Source organism: Crotalus tigris, unplaced genomic scaffold (assembly GCF_016545835.1).
Source record: "Crotalus tigris isolate CLP2741 ecotype Arizona unplaced genomic scaffold, ASM1654583v1 scf7180000018510.657491, whole genome shotgun sequence".
Classification (NCBI taxonomy): domain Eukaryota; kingdom Metazoa; phylum Chordata; class Lepidosauria; order Squamata; family Viperidae; genus Crotalus; species Crotalus tigris.
The window spans coordinates 357,687-383,137 of NW_024097046.1; the positions used below are offsets into that span (position 1 = coordinate 357,687).

Consider the following 25,451-nt stretch of genomic DNA (forward strand, 5'->3'; position numbering starts at 1 on the left):
CCTGTATGATGCTTTATGCCATTCCGTGAGCCTGGCATTCCCACTTAGAAATATAATTCTAATTCCTTCGTTGGGCTCCATATGCCATACAGGGTGGTTAATTACTTCAAAAAGTAGAAAGTTGCAATTTATAATGGAAAGAGATCTTTACTGTAATTGCTCCCTTAGCCAGAAAAATCTGTAATTGCATAGAGGGAATTACATATGTATTCTCTATTATGTCTCGATAGCTTCAACAGCCTTTTAAAGAGGTTTAATTAAAAGCATCTCCTTCTGACAGACACTTTCCCCACCCTAATGCAGAGCTGATTCATCCAATATTGTTGTCCCAATTTCATTTTGTGACTACCAAAATTATGAAATCAAAAGAGCTGCAGCCATATGCAAGCAGGAGGTATCCGCTGATACGGGAACCCAAAAATTTATTCTAGAACCCTCCCCCCCCCAAAAAAAAACAAGTTTTAGAGGGGAAAATCTTAAAGAGGGGAAAGAAAAAATAACCCAGTGAGGACTGAGCATGCTTTATTGCCTGAGAAATTCTGCCTTCCAGTTGAAAAAAATGAAAAAGAGTGGAAGGAAAACCTCTTAACGGAAGGAATTCTTCCTACAAGCTTGCCGGTCAGTAACACATCCAATTTTTATTATTGTCCCAGCTTTTCTTTTACAAGGAAAAAGGCCTTTTGAATTTCTTTCCCCACATGTCTGAGGAATCATGTGGGGTCCAAAGGAACATCCTGAGGAGACATTCTATTGGGAAAAGAATGATAGTTAATAATTAGAAGCCATAAATTGACTGAGGTGAATTGAGGTGTGAATTTATGAACTGCATGTGTGTGTCAGAGAAGCATAATTCAAAATGGGAAAAGTCTGGGTTTTATATAGTTTTCTTTTGAGGATTGTTCTGTTTTAAAAGCATTATGAAATGACTAAAGCAAATGTCATGCTTACTTTTGAAGTCATCTTCAAAAGAAAAGTAACGCAGTTGTATCGTGTGCATGACGTACACTTATGGACTCCTCTGTAGGGAAGAAAGCAAAAAATACAGTTTCATCAAGATAAAGCTAACAAGGAGAGGTTTATAGGGGTGTGATCACATCTTCTAAGAGGCATTAAGGAGTGAATAACATTTGCTTATATGGCTGCCCCCTATCCTGTTTCTGATCACTGATAGGAGTGAATAAGACTAGTCTTATTTTCCTTTAAAAGATCTGTTGACGATGTTCTAGTCTGATACAATTATGCTTTTATCTCTCTCCTTTTTCCTTCTTTCCTTCTGCTGCAGTCAAGTTATCATGTAATGTGTATATAATAACACCTGTGTCAGAATTATGCATTAGACTGAACTTTGATGATGATAATTCAAAAACGAGGCTTTTACTATGAAGTTATTCCACTTCAATCATAGCTTCATGCAGGGGTCTCTCCCATATTTTTTCTTACCTGTCAGTATGGACAAGATGAAATAGCTGCAGGATATTTTTTTGAGGAATAACAATGGGGACTTTCTATCTGGAACTAGCTGGAATTGTTCCATATGCTGTGATGATAGTCTTTATTTTGCATCTGGGATATTTGAGAAAAGTTCGGTATTAGCCAAGACACAAATCTTCTAGCAGATTTTACAGCCCTTTGGCTGTCCCCCCTCTGGCCTGCATGAGGTTAATTGGAAATTAGAAATCAAACATAAATAAGTGTACGTCATGCACACAGTACAACTTTTATTTTGAAGGTGACTGCTTTTTTAAAAAAAAAAATTATATATGTGTGTGCATCAGTGCCTACGTTCCTTATTGTGCCCTCCACAATAGCTCCAGTTTCTCATGTGGCCCCTTGGGAACATTAATTGCCCACTCTTGTTCTAGCATCTCCCAAGCTTGCTCTAGAGCAGGGCTTTTCAACCAGTGGTACGGGTACCACCTGTGGTACATTGGCACCTGGCAGGTGGTACGCGACCATCCTAGAAAAGTGGTAGTGGGGGAAGGGAATGAGAGCGCCGCCTGGCGGGCAGGCAGGCGTCTTGCTCAGCTGTGCCTTGGGGGGGGGCACTTTTTCAGTGCCATTGTAACTTCAAACAGTCACTAAGCAAACTGTTGTAAGTCGAGGACTACCTGTACTTTATCACTTTTTTCCTTTTTTGGAGGGGTCATCAAGTTTTTGACACCTTGCTAGGCGACTGGTGGTACTCGGATATTGCCATATCCTAAATGTGGTACAATGGGTGAAAAGGTTGAAAAGCCCTGCTCTAGAGTGTCTCCATATAATACCAGGGATTACATACTAAACATCAGAACTAGTAGCTGTTGGTAGTCTTAAAATTTTAAACTCCTTTTAAAAAGACTTTTATATGCAGATAATCATTAATTAAGATGAATATGCACATTATTCGTTATTAGGTACAAATAAATAAATAATACATTCCTCATTATTTGTACTCCACCTAGGTAAGCTTTGTGGAACAGGTAATTTGCTCACTTACTACAGATCTTGCTCATAAAATCCTGATGTAAGCTCAAAGGCAAGCAAATTACAACAGACAACAAGTAATTTTAAATGATTAAGAGCTCTGTTACAAGTAGGATATAGTAATATTGGGAAAAGATTGGGGGTGGAATGGTGCAGTCTCTTGCTTTTCTTTTCATCTATTTATCTATAGAGAATATATGGTTGACTGAGGATGGTGAACGTTATTTTTTTACATATTGCAGGAAGCAGATGGGTGATAATTGATGGCCTGTTTAAAGGATGAATGAATTTGGGGCCCCTGGTTTCCTAATTTTAAATGTTGTGGGTTTGGTTTTTTTACACTTGTCACAGATTTTATTCTTGCTTTACTGCTGCAAGACATGTGTCTGTGTGGGCAGGTGGCACTGGCATGCTTTGTTGTGGAAGTTTAAGGATTTTTCCCCCTTCTAATATGCTATTTAATTATATAATAATTTTATTCAATAAAATAAATGTTTCCATAATATTTCTGAATTCTTACAAGAGGTGGGATCTCTCAGGAAAAGTTGAGTAGAGATTGATTGGGACAGATACTGTTGTCTTCTTAGTTTTTATAGTTTAAATTGTATTTCCATCCTTAGCACAATCTTTTAGAAAACCTCAGCCCATGATGGGGAAGGGAATAGGAAAAGTTGTATAACCAAATGGGCTAAGAGAAGGTATTTACTTGTGAGCATTTTCTGATTAACTTTGGCTTCAACTTATAGTGTCTGAAATCATTATCCCACTGAAGGACCACAAACGGACTGAAGTACTAATGAAAGCAATTGGGGATGACAAGCATGAGCTCTCGTTGGATTACACATTAAGGGAGAAAACTTAAGTTGCAGAATGTAGAGAATAAGGAAGATGATCGACAGAAATATGCAAAAACCAAATAAGCAGGGTTCAAATATTTTTTTAAATCCTGAGGTACAATATTCAGAAGTGGCTTAGGCAGATGCCTCCCTAGTTCAGTACAAGTGTACAGGTGCCAGAGGGAAGGGGGAATTTACAGCACAATCAGACTTGCAAGATTCTGTTATTATAACCAATCTCAATAAAATTAATTTTAACCTTCATGTTGAGTTGATTCCTCATCTGCTGTACCTAATTGTGCTGACATAGAAGCACCAGTTTTAATCCCACACAGATCCCATTTTACACAGGTTTCAGACTCACTATAATTTTAACCTGGATCAAAAGAGATCCCAGATGGTATTTGCTTTGAATTCAATAGTAGACGATCTGAAATCTCTGAGAATTAAAATGGCATTGATTGTGCTTTTGCTACCCAAAATTTCTCCCCAGGTAAGCAGCATGTTCAGAACTGTTGTGTTACAACCATGTAAGTTAATAGGAGAGATTCTTTTATTTTTTTCCCTTTTACTTATTGGATACCAGGACTAATGGATGACATCAGTTTTTTTATATCTGGTTGGGGATGTGGCAGCTTTTCCAATGAGTTTTAAGGATGAGGAGAAATAATTATTTCTTGTGTCATTTAGAAAACATAAATTTTCTTTTGGGTATAATCTCATCAATCCAATTTATTGATCTGCAGCAATTCCTTATGACTGTACAGAGTCCATGAAAGGGAAAGAAAGAGAGGGAGAGATTGTATTACATTGACCGTGATAACAATAGCATGACAAAAGCACTCCTACTAAAGTCCATAAGTTAATTTGATAATTAGTAACTTCTAAGTCATTATTTCCATTCCAAGATGGCCAAAGCAAAATTCATCATTCAATGGTTGAATATGAAATTAGAGAATAGAGAGATTTATCCTTGACCCCAAGGCCATAAATAGTTACCAGATACCATGTTATTGTTTTCCTCATGTGACCCAGTCACTGCAGAAGGCTGTAAGATTGGCAAAGATAGAAGGAAGAAGGAGAATGACCAGCAGCAAGAAAGATGGACTTAGCTACAATGGTAACGAGTACACTGTTAGAAAATCTGAAAATCCAGATTAGGAACAGGTTGTCTATGAAAAATAACTATGCGGTCGCTAAGATTCAACATCAGTTTGAGAGTACATAGTCAGTCAGTCAGCCAACCAATCTATTTAATTAAAAACATATTTGATAGAAATGCTTTCATTCTTTTTTAATTAGCAGATTGGATTCTTAGCAAATAGCACATCTTACTGTATGTAAGGAGAGTGACTTCAGTGCTATGCTGTCCATTTTATTTTCTATTTTCGGAATTCTCATTGTTACAGAGGAGACTACATAGTTAAGTACGGTATATCTGAATTATCTTGCAAGTTTAGTCATCTAGCAGCATAACGAATAGCATGTATGTCCAAATAATGTCAATAATAGCATGTGTCCAGATGATCCTTCATATTTGAAGTTACAGCTTATGTTTGTGCACTGTTATTTTACAAGAAGGCCCATCCAAATCCAAAAGTTTTATAAAAATTTGAGCAAACAGCATCTCCTTGCATTTCAGGGATTGAGTCCAAACCTTCCTTGTTCCCCAGATAACCACTCAAAAGGCGATACCTCAAGCACCTGCATCAGTAGCTGAATTGATATGGGGATACTGGACTGATGGTCTATGTCAGGGGTAGTCAACCTTGGCACTTTTATGACTCGTGGACTTCAACTCCCAGAATTCCTGAGCCAGCCAAGCTGGCTCAGGAATTCTGGGAGTGGAAGTCCACGACTCATAAAAGAGCCAAGGTTGACTACCCCTGGTCTATGTTTTTCCTTTCATTCACTCCTGAGTAAATAGATAAACAGTGGTTAGTCAGTCATATACATTTATTTTATATGCCATCATATTTTCTACAGCAAGGGTTCCCAACTGGGGGTGCAAGATGATATTCAGGGGGTGCAAAAAGTCAGGTTTTCAAAATTATGCATAATTTGTTGCCGATATTTCGAACTTTTGCAAGGGGTGCGAGAATATATCAGAAGTGTTCTAGGGGTGTGGGGTATAGAAAAGGTTGGGAGCTGCTTACAGTAAAGCAATATTATGTCCCAAGTAAATGTATCTATCAGATAACTGTTAGAGAATTTCAGATAAATCTTTTGGGGAAGGGGTTTGAGGGAAATTCGAGGTTAAAGAAATCACAATATGCTAGATTAGTTGATTTTTAATTAAAAAGTATTTGCAGAGTTATAAGAAGAATTTGGTCTATCTAAAAGCGTGGAATGGCAGTATACATAATTAAAACATTGCTTGATTATGCAGTTTTGACTTGCATCAGCAGCATACAAACCTCTTATTGTAAATAGTTTGGAAAATTTTAAACCCAACTTTTTTTAAATGGACCAATAAAGAAAATTTTGCAGGTAGGTATCAGTAACCTTGCAACAACAGTGGAACAGGAATTGGAACATTCAATCTTAATTAATCAACAGATTTGGCCTTTAACAATGTTAATATTAAACAATTTTATCTATGTACCTTTTGATCTAAAGGCATTTAATTCAAGAAAAAACTACTTTTTTTCAAGTGTATTGAATCTGTTGTATAAAAACGGAATTATTTTCTTTATATGAACTGTATTATGTATATATATTTTTTTCTTTTGGCACATTATTCCTACTATGTTTTAGTTTTAGTTTAGTTTTATGTGCATTATTAGGAATAGGATTACTTTTTAAAAAGTAAGCACATTTAGCATTGGCAGAAGCAAGGTTTTTATTTGTGTAGCTTCAGTGTGACTATGAGAATGGAGCTACAGTGATTTAAGTGTTAGTTTAAAATGTGAAACTGCACATGCTCAGGGTATTTCCTTTCTCTGCCTCTTTAAGTCTATGTTGGCAAACCTTTTGGGTGTTCTCTATAATAGGGATTATTTAAAAAAATTAAATCAGGGTGTGATAAAGAGAATAGAGAAGAGAAATATTAGTTTAGTGCTTCACAGTTGAAATTTTTTGGAAGAGAATTCTTTAAGATAATTAAATTCAGAATGTAAAATTACTTAAATGAATCACAAAGCAGTCTATTGATGAATTACATTTCATCATCTGTATGTCCTAGTGGGAAAAAGAAACCTCCACACTGTTGATTATTTCCTTTAAATGTTTAAATTGGTCTGGAAAGAAACTATGAGAAGATTGACAGTAACTTGAAGAAAAACAGACATTCTGAAACAGAAAACACATTACATACCTAATATGTTTATGTGTAAACAAATAAAGACTAGGAATCTGGACAAACTCCTCTTTAAAAGAGAAAGTCATGCAGAAATGTTAAAAGTAGAATTGCTCTGAGCAGCTGAATGAAAGTTGAGATATTGGACTGTTTTGCCAGTAGTGAAATAAATTCTTTGTATAGAAGAACACCATGCCCATGTAGTTAGAAAATACTTGAGCTAAGCAGAACTTTATAGTCTGGTGCATGTTGCTTTGATAAATCCCTCTGGGCAGTTTGCATGTCTTTTGATCTCAGTTGCTGCCTGTCCCATTCATAAACTTGAAGCTAGTGTTTGTGGCACTGCAGGAAACTTTCAAAGGCTGCATTGAGTTCCTTGGAGGTTGGGTGGAATACAAATGTAACAGGCTATTTGTCTTTCTCATTATATAGTGTGCATGGCATGTTTTTCCCCTTGGTGTTTGTAATACAGTACTGGAATTTCTGAGCAAAACTCATCCTGTAAGGGGAAGGGGAGACAAAGAGCGGGTGTAGGCAGTGTGAATGGATGCCTGGCCAGGTCCACTTCTATTGTCATTTCCAGCCTGTTATGCCAATTCTTGTGTGCCTCCATTGAAAACAATGGAGGTTCTTGGCTTAGGGCCTGTCATTCCTGCTTTATGATTCTGAAGTTGCAGGAAATACTAAATAGGAACAAAATATAAGCTAAAGAAGTTGGTGGTGTTTTATTGTCAGCTCAGAGGGGATATGGCTTTTAAACGGTGACCTTTCAAAAGTGTTTACATGGCCTCGGTTGACAATTAAATGACAGCTTTCATCACCGATTCTAACAACTGTTTCCTTTGATATTTAAATATCTGTAATTCTAATGAATGGTTCACTGTAGATATAAATATTAAAAACATATCAGCCAGGCCTCAGTGTTTATGATACATACTGATAAAAGAAGTTTGACCCACAATGAAAACATTGTATGTATGTATGTATGTATGTATGTATGTATTTGCTGCCTATCTCGCCATAGGATTACTCCATGCGGTTGACAACGATAAAAGGGAAGAAATGAAAAAAAGTAAACAAAACAGAAGTAAAATAATAGAACAATAAAATAAACAAAAAAGAAAACAATGAGAATACAATTTTCCCTTCCTCTGATTACCTGTGAATAATCTGTAATTTCATATTGGCAAGAATAAGTACCTCGCATACAGGGAAAATGATGCTTTATTTTACAGGTAGTTTTAATTATTAAGGATTAATTTAATCAGTTTTCTTGTATGTGTATGCATGTTTGTGTTTTCATTCATTCATTCATATTCATGACTCAAAAGGTAGGTCATAAGCATGCATTTATTGGATTGGGAAATCTCCAGGACTGATTTTAATGGCCATTGGCAACACTGGTTGACAAGATAGGAAATCTTTATTCCCTTTTTTGATTTTTTAAAAATTTTATATCCCTTTTTCTAATCACATAAGAAAGACTCTTGATGACCTTATGGACATATCCATGCGGTTTTTTTAGAGGAGCCTCACTTCGGGCTATATTTTGGCTTTCTAATCTAGATTACAGTATTCTGGTATTCCAGGAAGGGAGCATCTTGAATTTAGGGGTTCCTGTCTTCTGGGTTTAAAAAAGTAGTTGTTTCCTCAACTGTGCTAGCTTTTCATTACTTTACAGGAAATGCATGATGATTCTACCTTTGGCTTATCAAATCCATCATTTTGTCTATCTTTGTCCTGGAGATTTCCCAATTCAAAGGAGTTTCCTGATTCCATCTGTAAAACAGATTGGATAAATTAAATGGCAAGACACTATCTTAATGGACAATTCTGATCTGTATTTAAAGGAGGACTGCTCATGATAGCAATAAATACAGGTAGTCCTTAACTTAAAACCATTCATTTAGTGACCGTTGAAAGTTATAATGGCACTGAAAAAAGTGATCTATGACTGTTTTCACACTTACTACCATTGCTGTGTCCCTGTGGTCACGTGATCAAAATTTAGGTGCTTGGCAAGTGGACTGTGTTTATGATGGTTGATGGTTGCACTGTGTCTTTGGTCACGAAATTACCTTTTGCGACCTTCTGACAAGCGAAGTCAATGGGAAAAGCCAAATTCACTTAACACTTATTAATTTAACATCTGTAGTGATTCACTTGTGGCAAGAAAAGTAAAAAAAAGGGGGCAAAATTTACTTAACAACTATCTTGCTTAGCAACAGAAATTTTGGGCTCAATTGTGGTGGTACGTCAAGGACTACCCGTGTTTGAAAAGCATTATGAAAATGTAGTAAAATACCAGGATCCAGAGACTGAAAGACCATGAGGGTATGAATGTGAAAAATGCCCACGAATGAGGCAATACAGTTCAACTAAGTTTTCCACTCAAAACTCAAGCCAGGTGAAAACCTGGCAGTTACACTATATATTTTAAGGGCTCTTCCTCGTGGCCGTGGTAATGTACTTTCCCCGCATCCTTGAATTGGGAAGAAAGTATATCAATATGAAAAGGGCTGCTTCTGCTGTTTTGTTTTATTATACCTCAGCAATAACTGCTGCCCTCACCCAGGGTGTAACCTTGAGCAGTCATAGGTAGATATTCAGCTACCTTTCTCCTTCCTGCCAGCCTCACTCATTGGGTAGGAAAATAAAATTACCAATAATTGTTCATACATGTTCTAGGATGGGTTTCAGATTTGAGCTTTCATTTTTATTATATAGCTATTTTTCTTACCTATTCTTATTGTGGCAAGAAAGCAGACTGTCCAGGGAATGGAGCGGTTTTCTTTTTATGACGGCTGAAAATAATGGGTTCTTTAAAAAAATCTAGCTACTAGAATATTTTCCTCTCAAGTGTCTTCCAGAACTGCTCTGTTCTTTAGACCTTGGAACTTACATAGATGATCAGGATAGTGCAGTGATGGCGAACCTTTTGGAGACCCGAGTGCCCAAACTGCAACCCAAAACCCACTTACACATCGTCGGGTGCCGGGTGGGGGTGGCCCATTGGCTGGGTGTGGCCAATTGGTGTGTGGCCCATTGGGTGGGCATGGCCCATTGGCTGGGCGTGGCTGCGGTGGTAATGGCAGACTGGGTGGGACTAAAAAGTTCAAACAATCAATTCCAACTTTGCAAGATCTTTTTTTTCCCCACGAGAAGTTGAAATTGATTGATTGAACCTTTTTTTTTTTGCACACGATAGCGGAGGCCTAAAGCAATAAGGTTTTATAAAACCCAGCTGAAGGCCTAGAACTGGGATGGCGGCGCGCGTGCCCACAGAGAGGGCTCTGAGTGCCGCCTCTGGCACCCGTGCCGTAGGTTCGCCACCACTGGGATAGTGGTTCTGACTCCTCTTTCTCAGTAATCAGAGGCTTAAGGATGGTAATAAAGGACTATAAAACACATGGTTCTTACCTTCAACGTTAGCTCTTGACGCCCCTGATCCCCCACCTTTGCTTTTTTTGCTCTCTCCTAATCCCACAAAGCACCTTCATAAATTATAGGATCTACTTAGAGGAAACTACTTGTATCCTGGTTTGTGTCTTTATGGTAGGGGTGAGGTCACTGCCTCTCACCAATGCTAGATCATGTGCCAATTATAGCTTCAGTAATTTTATCTGACTCAGGTAGGTCTACCTAGTGAACAAGCACAGGCTGTTCAGCTGTTTTCTAAGGTACCCTAGTGTCAGCAGCCAAAATCAGCACAATAAATATTGTCCATGCTGTGACATTAGCTCTCGCAAGCTTGCCACAAGCTGAGGTTCTCTTGAAATCTCTCCCAGCCGTCTGATTGCGTCAGTACCTGGAATGGGGTAGCCTACACAGTTGTCCCCTCCTAAATTCAGCAGGTGCCTAGAATCCTTTAAGGGCAATACTTCTGAGGTTTACCTTTGTTTCTCAAAACCTACGTCCTAGGTTTGTATATTGTCTTCCATGACATCAATATTCTCACACCCACACCTCCCAAAAGAGGAATTAGGCCACTCACGTGAAGTATCTATCTCTCCTGTAGCCAAGGCAAAAATTTCCATGAAGATGCTGAGATCAGCAACCATATAGGAGTGGACGGTGTCACAGCTGATCTTCCTGGTCAGTTGGAGCCAAGCAAATGGCTGAGCCTGTCCTCCAAAGCTTCTTCTCTATGTGCTTTAGAATGTCCACAGGAGAGGTTTTGTGTCATATTATGAGGGAAAGCGTTACTTTTCGGACCACAACATTTTAGACCAATTTCAGCCTGACTGTACAGTGAGGTGGTGGTAAGATAGCGCCAATCTTATTAGGACACGTCCATGAAACATTACTAGCAGGGTGTCTTTGTATTATGGCAAGCAACATGAGAATGAGATGAAAGCTTGTTAGCTTTGAAGGGGGAAGGCTATTTTGCTTTCGTGGCTTAGCATGTTATAAAAATAGTGTGCTTGGTTGTATATGGTACAATGTATTATATGACGCTCTGAAAATATTTTAATTAAATAATCGGGTAAAATATGTTATTGGAATGCAGCAATTTACTTCTTTTAAGAACACTCATAATATGTGTTTTGACTTTTGACTAAATTAAGATTTTGTGCTGCTTCTTGCTACCTTGAGTTTAAATTCCTTCTTTTTAAATCTACCGGTATATTTGCTATTTTTAAAAAATCCATTTTATGCTGTACATTTCACTTTAATTTAAAGTACATGTTTCCTAAGACCAAACTCAAAAAACAGAATGTAAAGAATACATTGAAACATAGAGAATTAAGAAATAAGCAGCTAGGGTTTTATTTCATTAACTCATAGACACATACCCAAACATAGACAAACACACTTCATGAAATGCTTTGTAATTTCTGTGTAGTCTCAATTCTGCTATAAATAGGGTGCACAATAACTAATGAAACAGATGTTCAATTCCCCAGAGATGTAATTTGTAACTGATTTAAAAAAATATTACAGTGTTTTAAAGACATCACCTAAAATCTTGAAACAGTGAATTGTCATCTGAAAAAAGCAGTGTAACAAATCACCAATATAACTTTCTAATTTTAAATATCTTCCGAAAACTCTTTTCTATGGATCAGAATGGAAAACAGATATCAAATCCTGAAGTACAGGATAAAATCAAAACATTTTACTACCATTATATGTATATGAATATATCAATGATTTTTTGGCTAATTAACGTTGATAAGCAAGCCTCTAACTAAATCCATTGATATGAGAAACTGTTCAAAACTAACATGCACATATGCTTTCCTATAGTTTGATGATACATATAATTTTAGAAATTCTTGATAAAATAGCCATGTCTTACAGGTGATGGATTAATTTGGTTATATACAGTAGTTATTGTAAGTGATCGGATTCAAACTTGTTTATTTTAAACTGCCTCAAGAAGATTTTCAATGGAGTATAAAAGATTTAACAAGTAAGTGATGTTGTAATACCATTATAAAAATCTATTACATTCACGCCTAAGCAGATCATACCTTACTTCTTTTCAATGGAATAGCAATGCCTTTCCCCATAGATGTGTTATTGCTAGAAATGGAGAAGATTTTCAGATTAACTGAAATTTTGAAATACCAATATATTATGGATGGACAAGCTTATGGCCTTAGAGTCATAGACAGTCCTAAACCACCTACAGTGTGACCTCCTGGAATCTTAGGAACTTGATTTGCTTTTCCTGCTAGCCAACTAATCAGCACGATCAGCTGGCCGGCAGGAAATGGATCATTGGTTTCCTGCTGCTGTTAAGGCAGGAAGCCCAACAATCTGGTGTCCCAACTGCTTGCTGATTACTTATTCAAAAGATTGGTGAGGATCAGACCACTGGTTTCCGGTTGCTAATAGTCATTGAAAATCAACAACCTGTATTAAGCCATAGGGGCCTCACTGGTTCAGATTTATCTCTGTAGAGCTCTCCGCTTCCAAAGTTCATAGCATCGCCTCCTGTACACATATTCCAGGTAACAGGAAGCAGATGCTAGCTTTGCTGTGGAGGGACATAAGTGGGCTTCTGAATGGACAGTAGATGGAAAATTAACGTGTCTGATTTAGTGATCCAGGAACATTGATCAGGATACAATCAAGTGCTTCAAGTGCCACAAACATTTGGTAGCAAATGGCTAACAGCAAAACAGTAAATATTACTCAAATGAATAATATTTGAAAAGGATGAAAGTAGTGGGAAAGTTTGGTTTCTCATTCAGTTGCAGTATGTGACATTGGAGCTGTACAAGGATTAGACAGAGGCATTTTCCATTCAGGAACACAGTTGCAGGAACACAGTTGCCTGAATAGTTCCTTCCATCATTTAAACTCAATAACAGATTTTACAGGCAATGTTATAGGATTCACAATTCCTGTAAAAAACTGTGCAGCTTGATTTGCAAACCCGAGCCTTGAACTCAATTTCATCCTTCTTGTCAATTTCACAATCTTAATTAAATGCTTGGCAGGGTGGTTGGGTGGTTGGTTTTTTTTTTTTTTTTTTTTTTGGTAGTATGGATCAAATTCTTTTGTATCACGTCCAAGTGTCTGGATTCAAGCCAGTCATTGCTTTCTTTCTGGTATCTAGGACAACTCACTATGGCTAACTCGCTGCGGGACAATTCAACACTGTATTAATTGTTTCATTCAGCTACTTTTATTATTGGTGACTCCATTTTTGTTGAAATTATTGTGACTTGTATTTCTGGATTGACTTTATTATTATTGGCCATGGTTCTGTTGAAATTAATTTAACTTTTGTATTTGTTGAATTGGTTGTGGCAAGTTGGCCGCAGCGAGTTGGCCGTGGTGAATTGGCTGTGACGAGTTGTCCTGTTTTGTTCTCTCTGCTTCCCTACACTGTTCTAGAGTGTGACCTATAAGTGTTGGGAAAGAGAGTAGTGATAAAATGATTCTGTTATGCCTACATCACAGCATTCAATGGGGATTTATTTGCAGAAAGTCTTGATGTCTAAACAATTTTCCATCATACCCAAAGCTTAGATCTGTCTATCTGTGTATCACAAAGTAGCTAAATACACATAGCATGGACTTGAAACATGGCCTAAAAATTTTAATTTCCCCTTTCTCTGTGCAGGGGGAGACAAGAGTTTTATTATTATAGGAATTGCTGTAAATTGTGGGAGGTTAGTAGTAGTCTTAGCTTTCCACTTGGTTGACTGGAAAGGACACCCATTTGCCTAAGTCAGTGATGGCGAACCTTTTAGAGACCCAGTGCCCAAACTACAACCCAAAATCCACTTATGTATCATCAGGTGCTGGGTGGGCGTGGCCCATTAGGTGGGTGTGGCTGTGGTGGTAACTGCAGACTGGTGGAACTAAAAAGTTCAATCAATCAATTCCAACTTTGCAAGATCTTTTTTTTCCCCACGAGAAGTTGAAATTGATTGATTGATTGAACCTTTTTTTTTTTTTTTTTGCACACGGGGCCAGAGGCCTAAAGCGAAAAGGTTTTATAAAACCCAGCTGAAGGCCTAGGACTGGGGCGACGGTGCAAGTGCCAACAGAGAGAGCTCTGCGTGCCACCTGTGGCATGCGTGCCATAGGATCGCCACCACGGGCTTAAGTTATACCCGGCCTGTTCCTTGCTTTCTAAGCTGGGCATGAGGAAAAAGGGTCACGCAGATCATTTTTCAAACATAATGGGGGGATCAGGGATCAGGGGAACATAGATGTATGAAAGTGGGAATAGAATAATTATGCCCACATGCAGAAATGTTTCCAGAGTCAATGCTTGCAAAGTTAGAGAGAAACTTAGTGACTCCACTGAAGATTTATTGTGGATGAAGTTGCAATCAATCCTGCCAAGAAATAGAGCAATAAAATTTGACACACACAGTTGATGCATGTACTTTGAAGTGAAACTCCTGCTTAGTTTAGAAAAAAAAAAATGCCACCTTTCATTTTCAGTGTCACTCAAGTTCTTTCTAGGCATAAGGGACAGACTCCAAATTCAGTCAGTGCGCTTGCTGGCCCAGTTGCCAAGTTCCAATGTTTAAAATTGTACCATTATCAAGTCATGTCTGTGTTTGGCAAAGATTTGTAGACACAACATCAATAACTATGCTAAATATTTTTGCAATACTTATTTCTCTTCCACACTTTTTTCCAAATAATAAATCATACTGTAGTTTCTTTAATCTCCCCTGGCTTCCAAAAAACAAGAATTTATGTAAAAGGCACTCTGCTGCAAACTTTTTCCTGTTTGGAACTTTTGTTGTTGTTGGCAAAATTTGGAGATGGCTTAGCTACTCCAAAAGTGACCTTGAATATCCTTTGTATAAGAATACTAGGCTGTAATTTTTTTGATGACTAAGGAGGTCTGCAGTTTCTGCAAAATACTAAATGGTTCTTTTGTGGACGGAGTGAATAATTTGCACAGATAGGTCTGCACACAGAATTACATTTTCACTATAAACATACTTTAAGCTTTGCTAAGGTGGGCTATATGATGGCCACGAAACATCTTGGGTGTCACGTTCTTTTTGCAATGTATTAATGGATTTTATTGTGAGGAATTCAGAGTATTGTGTTTTTTAAAAAGTTTCCCAATCTCATATTCTTCCCGTGAGAATGATCAAAAGTTTCCTCAAAAGTTGCTTAGCTGTTGGTGTTGCCAGGGAAACAGTGTAGCGCTATTATTCTGTTGTCCCTCTTTAAGTTATTTTCAGTAGGAATATACTGAAGCAGGAAGTAGGAGAATACTTTTACTCAGTAGATGAGCAAAACATGATGGTTCCAATTAGAAAGTGATAATCTCTGGATCTGACATTGGGTGAATGAAGCAAATTAACCTTAGCTAGCAAACATAGTACAAGATAAAATAGACATGTAGAGCAACGGTGTATTTCTCCCATTCATTTATGAAACAGAAGACGGGTCCTACTTTTCACCCAAAAAAAGTACATGCAAAGGAGGGAAGTAAAATTTGACACCACACACCTTTCATTTCTCACTATCCTGTGTTACTTTAAAGGTTTTACCTCTCAGTCTAACTGCATTGTCAAAAGTGAACCAGACAAGGAAGGGTGAAATGCAAGAAAGTGGGGGGAAAGGTCAGGTTTCTGCTGGCTTGACACAAAGCCACAAAAGCCCTCCTCCCCGGTACAAAACACACTCACAGCAATTTTCTCTTTACCTTATGCAAAACCACCCCCACCTTTGTACCTTACAAAAAGGGGGGCTTCGTAGCAAATTCTGAAATTGATAACCATACATTCCCCTAATATTTCTAGTAGGTTTACTCTACTTGTTCAAATGAAATCTGAATACTTTGGTTTTAGTTTTATCTTATTATTTTATTCTAATCTTTAGTTTTATCTTATTATTTTATTCTACATACAGCCACATACATATCTTATTATTTTATTCTACATACAGCCACATACATACTTCTAAACAAAAAGGTAAAAACTAACACAAGCGAATGTAAAGGGAAAAAAGAAAAAGAGAAATAAAAAAGCAGAAAGTGCAAGAAAAGAAAAGAAAAGAAAAGTTACAATGAATGGCTTTCAATATTCTTCACAGCATTTATAAGTGTATGTTTTAATCTGTAATCTTAATTATCAGGTGGTCCTTGAGTTAGGCCCATAGTCGAGGCTGCCCATTACGCTCATAAGACATAACTGTTTTATTTTATGACGTTTGCTGGAGCGGTTGTTAAGTAACTGCCAGTTTTTGGCAAAACCTTTGTACGTGCAGTTGTGTGACCTGTTTCCATGCTGGATAAGCCCATTGTCTACTGTCTATGGAAATGTAACAAGCTCGTTTGGACAGGGTCAAAGCTATCTGTCCCTTTGCTGCCAACCCACCTGATTCCAGTCCTTTCCAGGACATCTACTAATAGAAAGACGTGCCCGGGAGGGCTGGGACAAGGCTTGTTTACTTTCTGCGGTCCTGAGCCTTTTCCTTGTTTCTCACAGGCCAGGAGATGAATGGCTTGATGGGAATGGACTGTTGGCTTCCCGCTCCTTTAGCTGAGGTAAACTAGCTCCCTGTTCAGACCAATTAGCTGGTCAACTGGCAAGAGAAGAAATTGTAGTGGGTTTAACCCATTGGAAGCCAGGTGCCATCTGCCTTGTTCTGTGTCCTTTGATTCCTCTCTAGGCAGCCTCCCCTCCTCCTTTCGCTGCTTTTACATTAGTCTCGTCTGTTTCCTGAGAAGTTTGTCTTTGAGCTGACGGAATGGAATTATTGATGAATCCAGACTTTCCAGTTCCTTTTTGAAAAAAAAAAAAAAGTAGCTTTCAAAGTCCATAGCAGATCCTGATTTCCCCCCCCCCTCCAGCTATGCTCCCATGAGGAGAGCTTTTTGCGTGGCAGTCTGGCTGAAAGTCTAGTGTCCAGACATTTGATAATCTATGGTGTTAATTTTCAGATGGAGCAGGTGTGGCTTCCTGCTTGTGTGTAGTGCTTACTGACAAGGATCCTGTTGATTCTAACAATGAAGAGTGTTATTATTTGGTGTGGCAGCCACTGTGATTTGCTGATCTTGATTCACCCTCTTTGCACCTACAAGTATGATAGGTTTTGTTGCTGATAGAAATACAATTTAAAATAAGTGTGTGTGTGGGTGATAACTATTTGTAATATAATGTAATAGTAGTAAAGTTGGAAGGGACCTTGGAGTCATCTAGTCCAACCCCCTGCTCAGGCAGTGATAGTGATTTTATAGTGATATTATTGTATGGACTTGATGGATTTGATGGACTTGATGGATTTTTTTGGGGGGGGCGATCTAGGATATATTACTGTGGCAGAGCAATTCAATATCTTTCTTCATTTTCCTTTTTTAGAACTCAATCCGTCACAACCTCTCTTTGCACAGCAAGTTCATTAGAGTACAGAATGAAGGGACGGGAAAAAGCTCTTGGTGGATGCTTAATCCAGAAGGAGGCAAAAGTGGCAAATCTCCCAGGAGAAGGGCTGCCTCCATGGACAACAGCAGCAAGTTTGCAAAAAGTAGAGGGAGAGCTGCAAAGAAAAAATCAGCTCTTCAGGCAGCTCAAGACGGAAATGGCGACAGTCCAGGAGCACAGTTCTCGAAATGGCCTGCAAGCCCCAGCAGTCATAGCAACGATGACTTTGATAATAACTGGAGTACTTTTAGACCTCGAGCCAGTTCAAATGCTAGCACCATTAGTGGAAGACTTTCCCCAATTCTGCCAGAACAAGATGACCTTGGGGAAGGGGATGTGCATTCCATGGTCTATCCTTCATCAGCAACCAAAATGGCCTCAACTCTGCCGAGCCTTTCTGAAATGAGTAGTTCCGAAAATATGGAAAACCTACTAGATAATCTCAATCTTTTGTCTCCAAATACATCATTGACTGGGCCTGCCCAATCGCCACCGACTACCATGATGCAACAATCTACTGGTTATTCATATACATCGTCCAATACAAATATAGCTTCAACCAATGCAGACTACAGGAAATACACTTATGCTCAGCCTAGCATAAATTCTTTGTCACAGATCCCTATGCCGACAATTCAGGACAATAAATCGAGCTATGGGACCATTAACCAATATAACTGCCCTGGACTTCTTAAGGAGTTGCTTACTTCTGATTCACCACCACATAATGAGGTCTTAGCTTCGGCAGATACTCATGTTTCCCAGCCTAGTAGCCGAGTGCTGGGACAAAATATATTAATGGTCTCTAACGCTGCAATATCACCCTATGGCAACCAGCAGTCCCATAACAAAATCATTGCCCCCAGTGCTCACTCTCACCAAGGACACATCCAACCCACGGCAGTAATAAACAGCCATACTTTGTCTCTCACCCTTAGTACTGTGTCTCACGCTTCAAGTGTGAATCATTCAACCTCAGCAAAAAACTCAGCCCAGGGAGTCGTGAGCCACCCGATGCAAGTGAATAGCCTTAGTCCCTTCACCACTCTGAACAGCTGTAATGGGTATGGAAGAGTGGGAATTGTTTCTTTCCATCAAGAGAAGCTGCCTAGTGACTTAGACGATATGTTCATCGAGCGATTGGACTGCGATATGGAATCAATAATTCGTAATGATCTGATGGATGGGGAAACACTAGATTTTAACTTTGACAGTGTGTTACCTAACCAAAGTTTGCCGCACGGTGTTAAAACAACAACACACAGCTGGGTGTCAGGATAAGACTGGAAGGTTAGTTCTCGTTTTTGTTATTTTATGACAATGTTGCAATGCATTCATTATTAGCTTAAAACCTTAAAAGTAATACTATAAGGACCAAATTCAGCTCGGGGTATCAATTCTCTTATTTTCATGAAGTTATTATATACAGATTCTGCTCCAAGATTCAGTTGCGTTAAAGGAACTGCTGCACTAGAAGGAAATTAAGACAAAAGGAGAAGGCGCAGTAAATATTACATGTAAAATATCATTAGCAAATGCCACTATACTATTTGATTATATGATCAAAGCATATTCTAGATCAGAAAGTTTATAAACATATGCTTTGCCTTGTGGTAGAAAGATGATTTATAAATACATACAGATAATCTTCGACTTACAACCTTTCGTTTACTGACCATTTGAAGTTGCAAAGACACTGAAAAAAGTGACCTAGGGTCAGTTAGACAATAACAATAATAGGGTTGGGAGGGACCTTTGAGGTCTTCTCGTCCAACACCCTGCTCAGGCAGGAAGCCTTGTACCATTTCAGACAAAGGACCGTTGCAGCATCCCCGTGGTCATGCGATCAGAATTGGGACGCTTGGCAACTGACTCATATTTATGACGGTTGCCGTGTCCCAGGGTCATGTGATCATTTTTTGTGGCCTTCTGGCAAGCAAAGTCAATGGGAAAGCCAGATTCACTTTACAAGTGTGTCACTACTTAACAGCGGTGACAAGAAAGGTTGAAAGATGGGGCAGAACTCACTTAACAACTGTCTCACTTAGCAACAGAAATTTTGGGGTCATAAGTCAAGGACTACCTGTACTTCGAAAATCATTATAGATGCTATAACAATGCTATCTTATGAGATATTATAACATGTCAGTTTTCTAGAAGAAGAAATACTTATTTTACCATTAATCTAGGATTTTAATGACTTCGATTTAAAATTACCATCGTGCTTTTCATTCTCAGTTTTCTAAAACTTAATGGTTTTGGTAGGATAGTCTTGCATATTTGCTTTTATATATATATATATATATATATATATGATGAAAGGATGGGGTGGAATTACATTTTAAAAGTATCTAGGAGATGAATTGCAGTGTGTGATCCTAAGCACGGTGTCACAGAAAGACAGTTCATCAAAAGGCAACAACAGACATCAAAGAGCAAACATAACGTAAAGTCAAATATAGTTTTATCTTTAGCGTCCTTTGAGTAAAACCACAGGAAAAATCAACTACACCAGTTTTTAAGGCACGGATACCTCAGTATTCTTACTGAAAGACTTATGTTGAAGTAGCATAAGTTGCCAGATCCTGATTAAAAAGTAATTCATAAATGCATTTTATATAGAGATCTAATCAATCAAGAATGCTTTTTCAATCATTGGATGTTTTCTTTCTATTATCCTAGGCTACAGTTTAAAGTGCTTCAGACATCTCTGACTACAAGAAGTGCACATGCATAAAGAAGTCCAAAGATGTTCTTCAGCTTTTTTTGCATTTTCTTGTATAATTTTTTTTCTCTCGTCAGTCTTGGCTGCAGGTCTCTTTTTCTCTAGTTTTTGTACAAAACGTTTGCTGCCAGATACTTGCAGGTTATTCGCTGCTGTAAGTAAGGAATATGCCATTGGAACTGTCTTTATTTGGAAGTGCCAAACTCACTACTATGTCATAAAAAAGCAGAGGATATTTGAGCATCATGTATTGACTTTATGCTGTAGCGTTCCCCAAATAGATGGCTTCCAGATGTATTAAAATTAAAATCCCACAATCCCTGCTAACATGGCACCAGTATGGGCAAAGTGGTGTATAGAATAAGCTTTGGAAGTAAACTTAATTTCTGTAAGAATATATTCGATTTAATTAAAATCATGGAACATGGTGAACACCTTGATTAATTTTCATTTGGTGAGTTAAAGTTGCTGTAAATTTTATATGTGATACACCATTGAATACAACCCAACCAAAGTTTTGCTATTCAGATTTCTACATTAGAGAGTATGTTGAGAAGCTTTGTTTGCATATGGAGTAGATTTATTGTAGAGTTCATTTCCAGATTGATTAATTTTAATAATAAACGTAAAATTTGTAATACATTTATAACTATTTTCTTACATTTGCTGTTTTACAAGCTTCTTAAAAATATGCAGAATCCAATACTTTAAAAACATTCAGCATATTTTATACACAGTATTTTAACAATATAAGAGGGAAGAATTTTTATTAGTACTCTGTAAGATTTATAAGAGAAGGTTTTTACATATGAAATTTCTGGTTTTTATCTGGCATGAAGATGATCTGTATTCTTAGTACTATACTGACTGTCCAAAAGTCTTAAATGTTGTTAAATACTTTGTACATACAGATCATATTTGTATTTATTTTATGAAGTTTTATAAAGATTAGGCATTTGTGTTAATATTTTCATTAATAATCCATTTTAATTTACCTTTTTTTAATTGCATGGTCCCTCATTTCTTTTTTATTACTGCCTCCTATTTTGATTTGAAGAGATCATACAGTTAGAAACTGATTTACGCTAATTATGATGTAATAAATGTATTTTATATAAATGAATCTTGATCATAATAATATAACAATAGTTTTGGTGAGGTTTACTGACCATTGCCTTCAACATCTTACAGGGATCAAGAAGAGTTCCAATAATTTACTCTTAGATTGATAAGAGCAGGCTTACAATATATAAATAAATATAAATAACATTGAAATTGTGAGCTATATTTTATGTCTCTTTGATATAATAGCTGTGCTGTGCATCTTTCTTTTATATGATATTGAACCTCCTCCCTCCAAAATCCAAGCAAAAAAAAATTATTCAAAAAAGTCTTTAAATCCTAACAAATCGAATTTCCAATTCTCTGAAGTAGTTTTCAGGAAAAGAAGAGACACTGGCCCCTCAAAATTGCCAAATCATTTTGTTTCAATGTTTTGGAGAGTGAAGTCATGAGGAATAGCCAAGGATGATTTAGTGGACATTAGGTGAAGTACAGCCCTTGAGGGATATTTAAGCTTCAACCCTCCTCCAATTATTTAATATATCATGTGGTTCAACTGCACATGTCTCATGGGGGAGACATACAAGGTATTCTTTGAAGATCCTATTTTCATATAATACCACATGGTGTACAGCTGCAGGCGTATATTTTAACTACCACCAGAATACTCCTAAGAGGAGAATGGTCCGATAAGCATATAACCTAAGAATATTCTAATACTGCTGGCAAAGAATCCTGGGAAAAACTGTTAAATACTCTCGTCTTTCTGTATATGTTTCAATTCATTATGAATATTAATTGAATATTGTTTACCCAGATAAGGAACACCTCTGCTCATTTTAAACACTGACAATTAGTGTTACTTGCACCCCAATGCTCTATAATGCTATTATAGGGCAGGAGGACAGGAAAATTAAAAATGTAATGGAGTGTGGTATTATAAAAATGAATGTGAAGACTGATCATACATGTTTTTGCATATATATCTTTATATTCTGTAATTTTAAATAATTGCATATGATGGCTTTGTGAATTGTGTCAGTTGCTTTTCCAAGCAGCCAGGCTATTCTCTGTTTCAGTCTGCAAAAGACATATATTATATAATAGAACTGTTCCAGTTTAATGTATTGTTTCTAATTATGTATTAACTGCGTTAATGAGATCTCTGCTTTGATAAACTGACAAGTTCTATGAAATGATAAGCTAATGTCATACTGTTGAATGGTGATAACTCAACATCTGTAAAAAAAAAAAAGAGATGATTATTAATATGGACCAGTTCCTTAAAAGTCTTACAGTGCAATTCTGCACATGCTTGCTGTGATATAATTCTGACGATTCAGTTGCAAGCATGTCTCAGGATTGTAATCTTAAGTTTGCACTTGTTCCAATAAATTTGATGTTGCTATGACTTTTAAACAATTTAAGATCATAAGATGAAAAATTCAGGCTTATTAATTTATAATCAATATTTCAAGAAAATGTTTTATTTGTGTTTTTAAGGTCTGAAATTAATAATATGGTTTAAGATAACAGAGAAATGTAACTGCATTACAACTAGTTTTTTAAAGAAAAGAATCATCCTCCATTTTGCACTTCCCCTGTATCTCTCCCTTACCAACATGTTGATATCCAAATGTTTCAGATCATTTTTGCAATTTGTAAAGAAAAGGCAATTTTGATTGCTGAACACCTCAGACTGTCTTTTGGATATTTGTGGAAAAGTGCCTGATGTTTTTCCAAACAGAAAATAATCCATTGTATAAACCCGTACGTGTATATGCATTACTTTAATGATCTTGTCCTTCATATGGCTACCTGTATGCTGATAAAGGATTCTGTTTATTTGTTATTGTTTGTAATCATTCAGATATGCAAAGGCATTTAAAATCTTTCTAGTCTGTCTTTACAATATCATGAGAAGAGGCTTTTTTAAATAACTTCATGGGAATTTTTTTATCGGAAAGATAATATATTTTATAAATAAATAAATACTTTTTCCTTTTTAATATATGGGGACCTGAAATTAAGGGGGTATGATTTGCTTCAGACAGTCATTGCCTCAGGCCCTATTTGCACCCAAATCCCTTGGCGCGGATTCCCAATTCTGCATTCACTCAGCTATGTGTGGGATTGTTTGTGTTCCTTAGCCTCTAATTTTTTCAATAAACACTTGTTTCAGCCTATGACATTTACCATCCACAAGCAAAAATCAGCAATAAAATGATGCCACTTGCAGATTTATTTTAACTCCTGTACCAACTTCTACAGCTGGAATCTTGGTCTGTGTTAATTTGGCGTCCTTATTCCCCAAAGTGTCACTCTGTAGCAAACAGAGCTCGCAATTGCACTTGAAAAAAGAGAAGTTGGAGATGCCGAAATCGAGGTAGCAGGTTGCTCTCATAAACATTGAGTTAAGTTGACTTAAAGGCTGTTTACTTCTCTGGTATATTCTGCAGCAGACTAGACTTCCTGTTTCTAAATTATCCTCCCCATGGCATTTAAACCAGGAAACTGGGTTTAGTGCCGCTATAAAGCAAGATATACCTAAACTGAGATTTCAGAAACCATTTTGCAGTTAAAGGGGGAAAATGGGTATATGCTAATGAGTTTTTTTTTTAAAAAAAAAAAGGCACTAACAGTAATTAGTGGAATGGGAAACTACCCACCTATTACTAATGAAAAGACCTCATCTTCCAAAGCCAATGACTAAAATAGGACTTCTTTTAAAACTTCTGTATATATGTCTCTGCAGTATTCATATCATAATAGTAAATCACCAGTGGAAAATAACCAGACACTCTTTTTGGGCAGCTCATTTGCCTCCCTTTCTGTTGGGGTGCATCAGTACTGCCCTTTCATTGTCACAGGAGATACACACAGTACAGTTTAGCTAGTATAATGTGGTACTTGCAGTAGTATTTTATATTGCTGTCTCTGCTGTTGGGGAAAGTTGTGAGGCTTTCTGCACAGCTACCACATGCAGCCTTAAGAAGAGGTTGCTTTGCTAATAAAACTTGGATATTACATGGACTATTCTGGTTTCAAGAGGTACAAATATAACTGAAGAAAGAGATTCAAACTAACGCTTGGAATTCGTCTTTAAACATTTAAACATTTTATTTTTGTTTAACGACAAGATATAAGTCAAAAACTAACCCAACAAAAGCAGTTAAGTTCCATAAAAGGGTGTTTCTTCAAAGATTTTTCCCACAATAAATGAAACATCACTTGGTACACCTGAAAATACAAAATGAAACACAAAATTATGCTTCCATTATCTACCATAGCAGTGGTGGTGAACTTATGGCACGGGTGCCAGAGGCGGCACTCAGAGCCCTTTCTATGGGCACACACGCCGCCGCCCCAGTCCTAGGCCTTCAGCTGGGTTTTATAAAACCTTTTCGCTTTAGGCCTCCGCTGCCGTGTGCAAAAAAAAAAAAAGTTTCAATCAGTCAATTTCAACTGGGGGAAAAAAAGATCTTGCAAAGTTGGAATTGATTGATTGAACTTTTTAGTCCCACTCAGTCTGCCGTTACCACCCCAGCCACGCCTACCCAATGAGCCACCCACCCAATGGGCCACGCCCACCCAATGGGCCATGCCCACCCAGCACCTGACCATGCATAGGTGGGTTTTGGATTGCAGTTTGGGCACTCGGTCTCTAAAAGGTTCGTCATCACTGTAGTATAGACTATTTTCAAAGTAACCATTTCAGTTGTGTCACAATATACCATATCTTCTCATAAGACAACGAAGCCCCTTCTTAATTTGTGTCCCATTCTTTGAAATTTTACTTAGGAACTTTTCCAGTTTTTATTATCATCAACTGTCTTCAGCCTTAGCTACCTATTTAGAGCCTTCGAAGCATCTGTGGCCCTAAGAATGCTTCCAATGTCTGCCACCAAATTGTAATTTTTATATAAATAAAAATATTCAATGTATGTAAATCAGTGTGATGTGATTTTAATTTAACTTAGTTCTGGCTCCATTCACTTTGCTTTGGTCCCAGTTATTCTGTGGAGTGCAACTTCTAGCAGACTAGTTAAAATCACGAGCCTTAGCGCCTCACCCACTCTGCATCAGAGTTAGATATCTAATTTGGAGGAATTCAAAAACCCGCATTAAAGAAAATGTAACAGATATGACTTTGTGCCTGCTGCTTTGCAACCCAGAAATTTTATCATATATATAATATTCCATAT

The 25,451-nt window shown here is 37.4% G+C and overlaps 1 protein-coding gene across 1 annotated transcript in view; it reads left to right on the plus strand.

The window, feature by feature from the left end:
* The window catches only part of FOXO1 (forkhead box O1), a 43,911-nt gene extending 20,813 nt beyond the window's left edge, over nt 1-23,098 (plus strand). The window contains exons 2-3 of the mRNA XM_039353304.1: nt 17,397-18,749; nt 20,142-23,098. Of these exons, the coding sequence (XP_039209238.1) occupies nt 17,397-18,740 (1,344 nt within the window). The 3' untranslated portion in view covers nt 18,741-18,749; nt 20,142-23,098. The remainder of the gene's footprint in view (nt 1-17,396; nt 18,750-20,141) is intronic.
* The last annotated feature ends 2,353 nt before the right edge of the window (nt 23,099-25,451 follow it).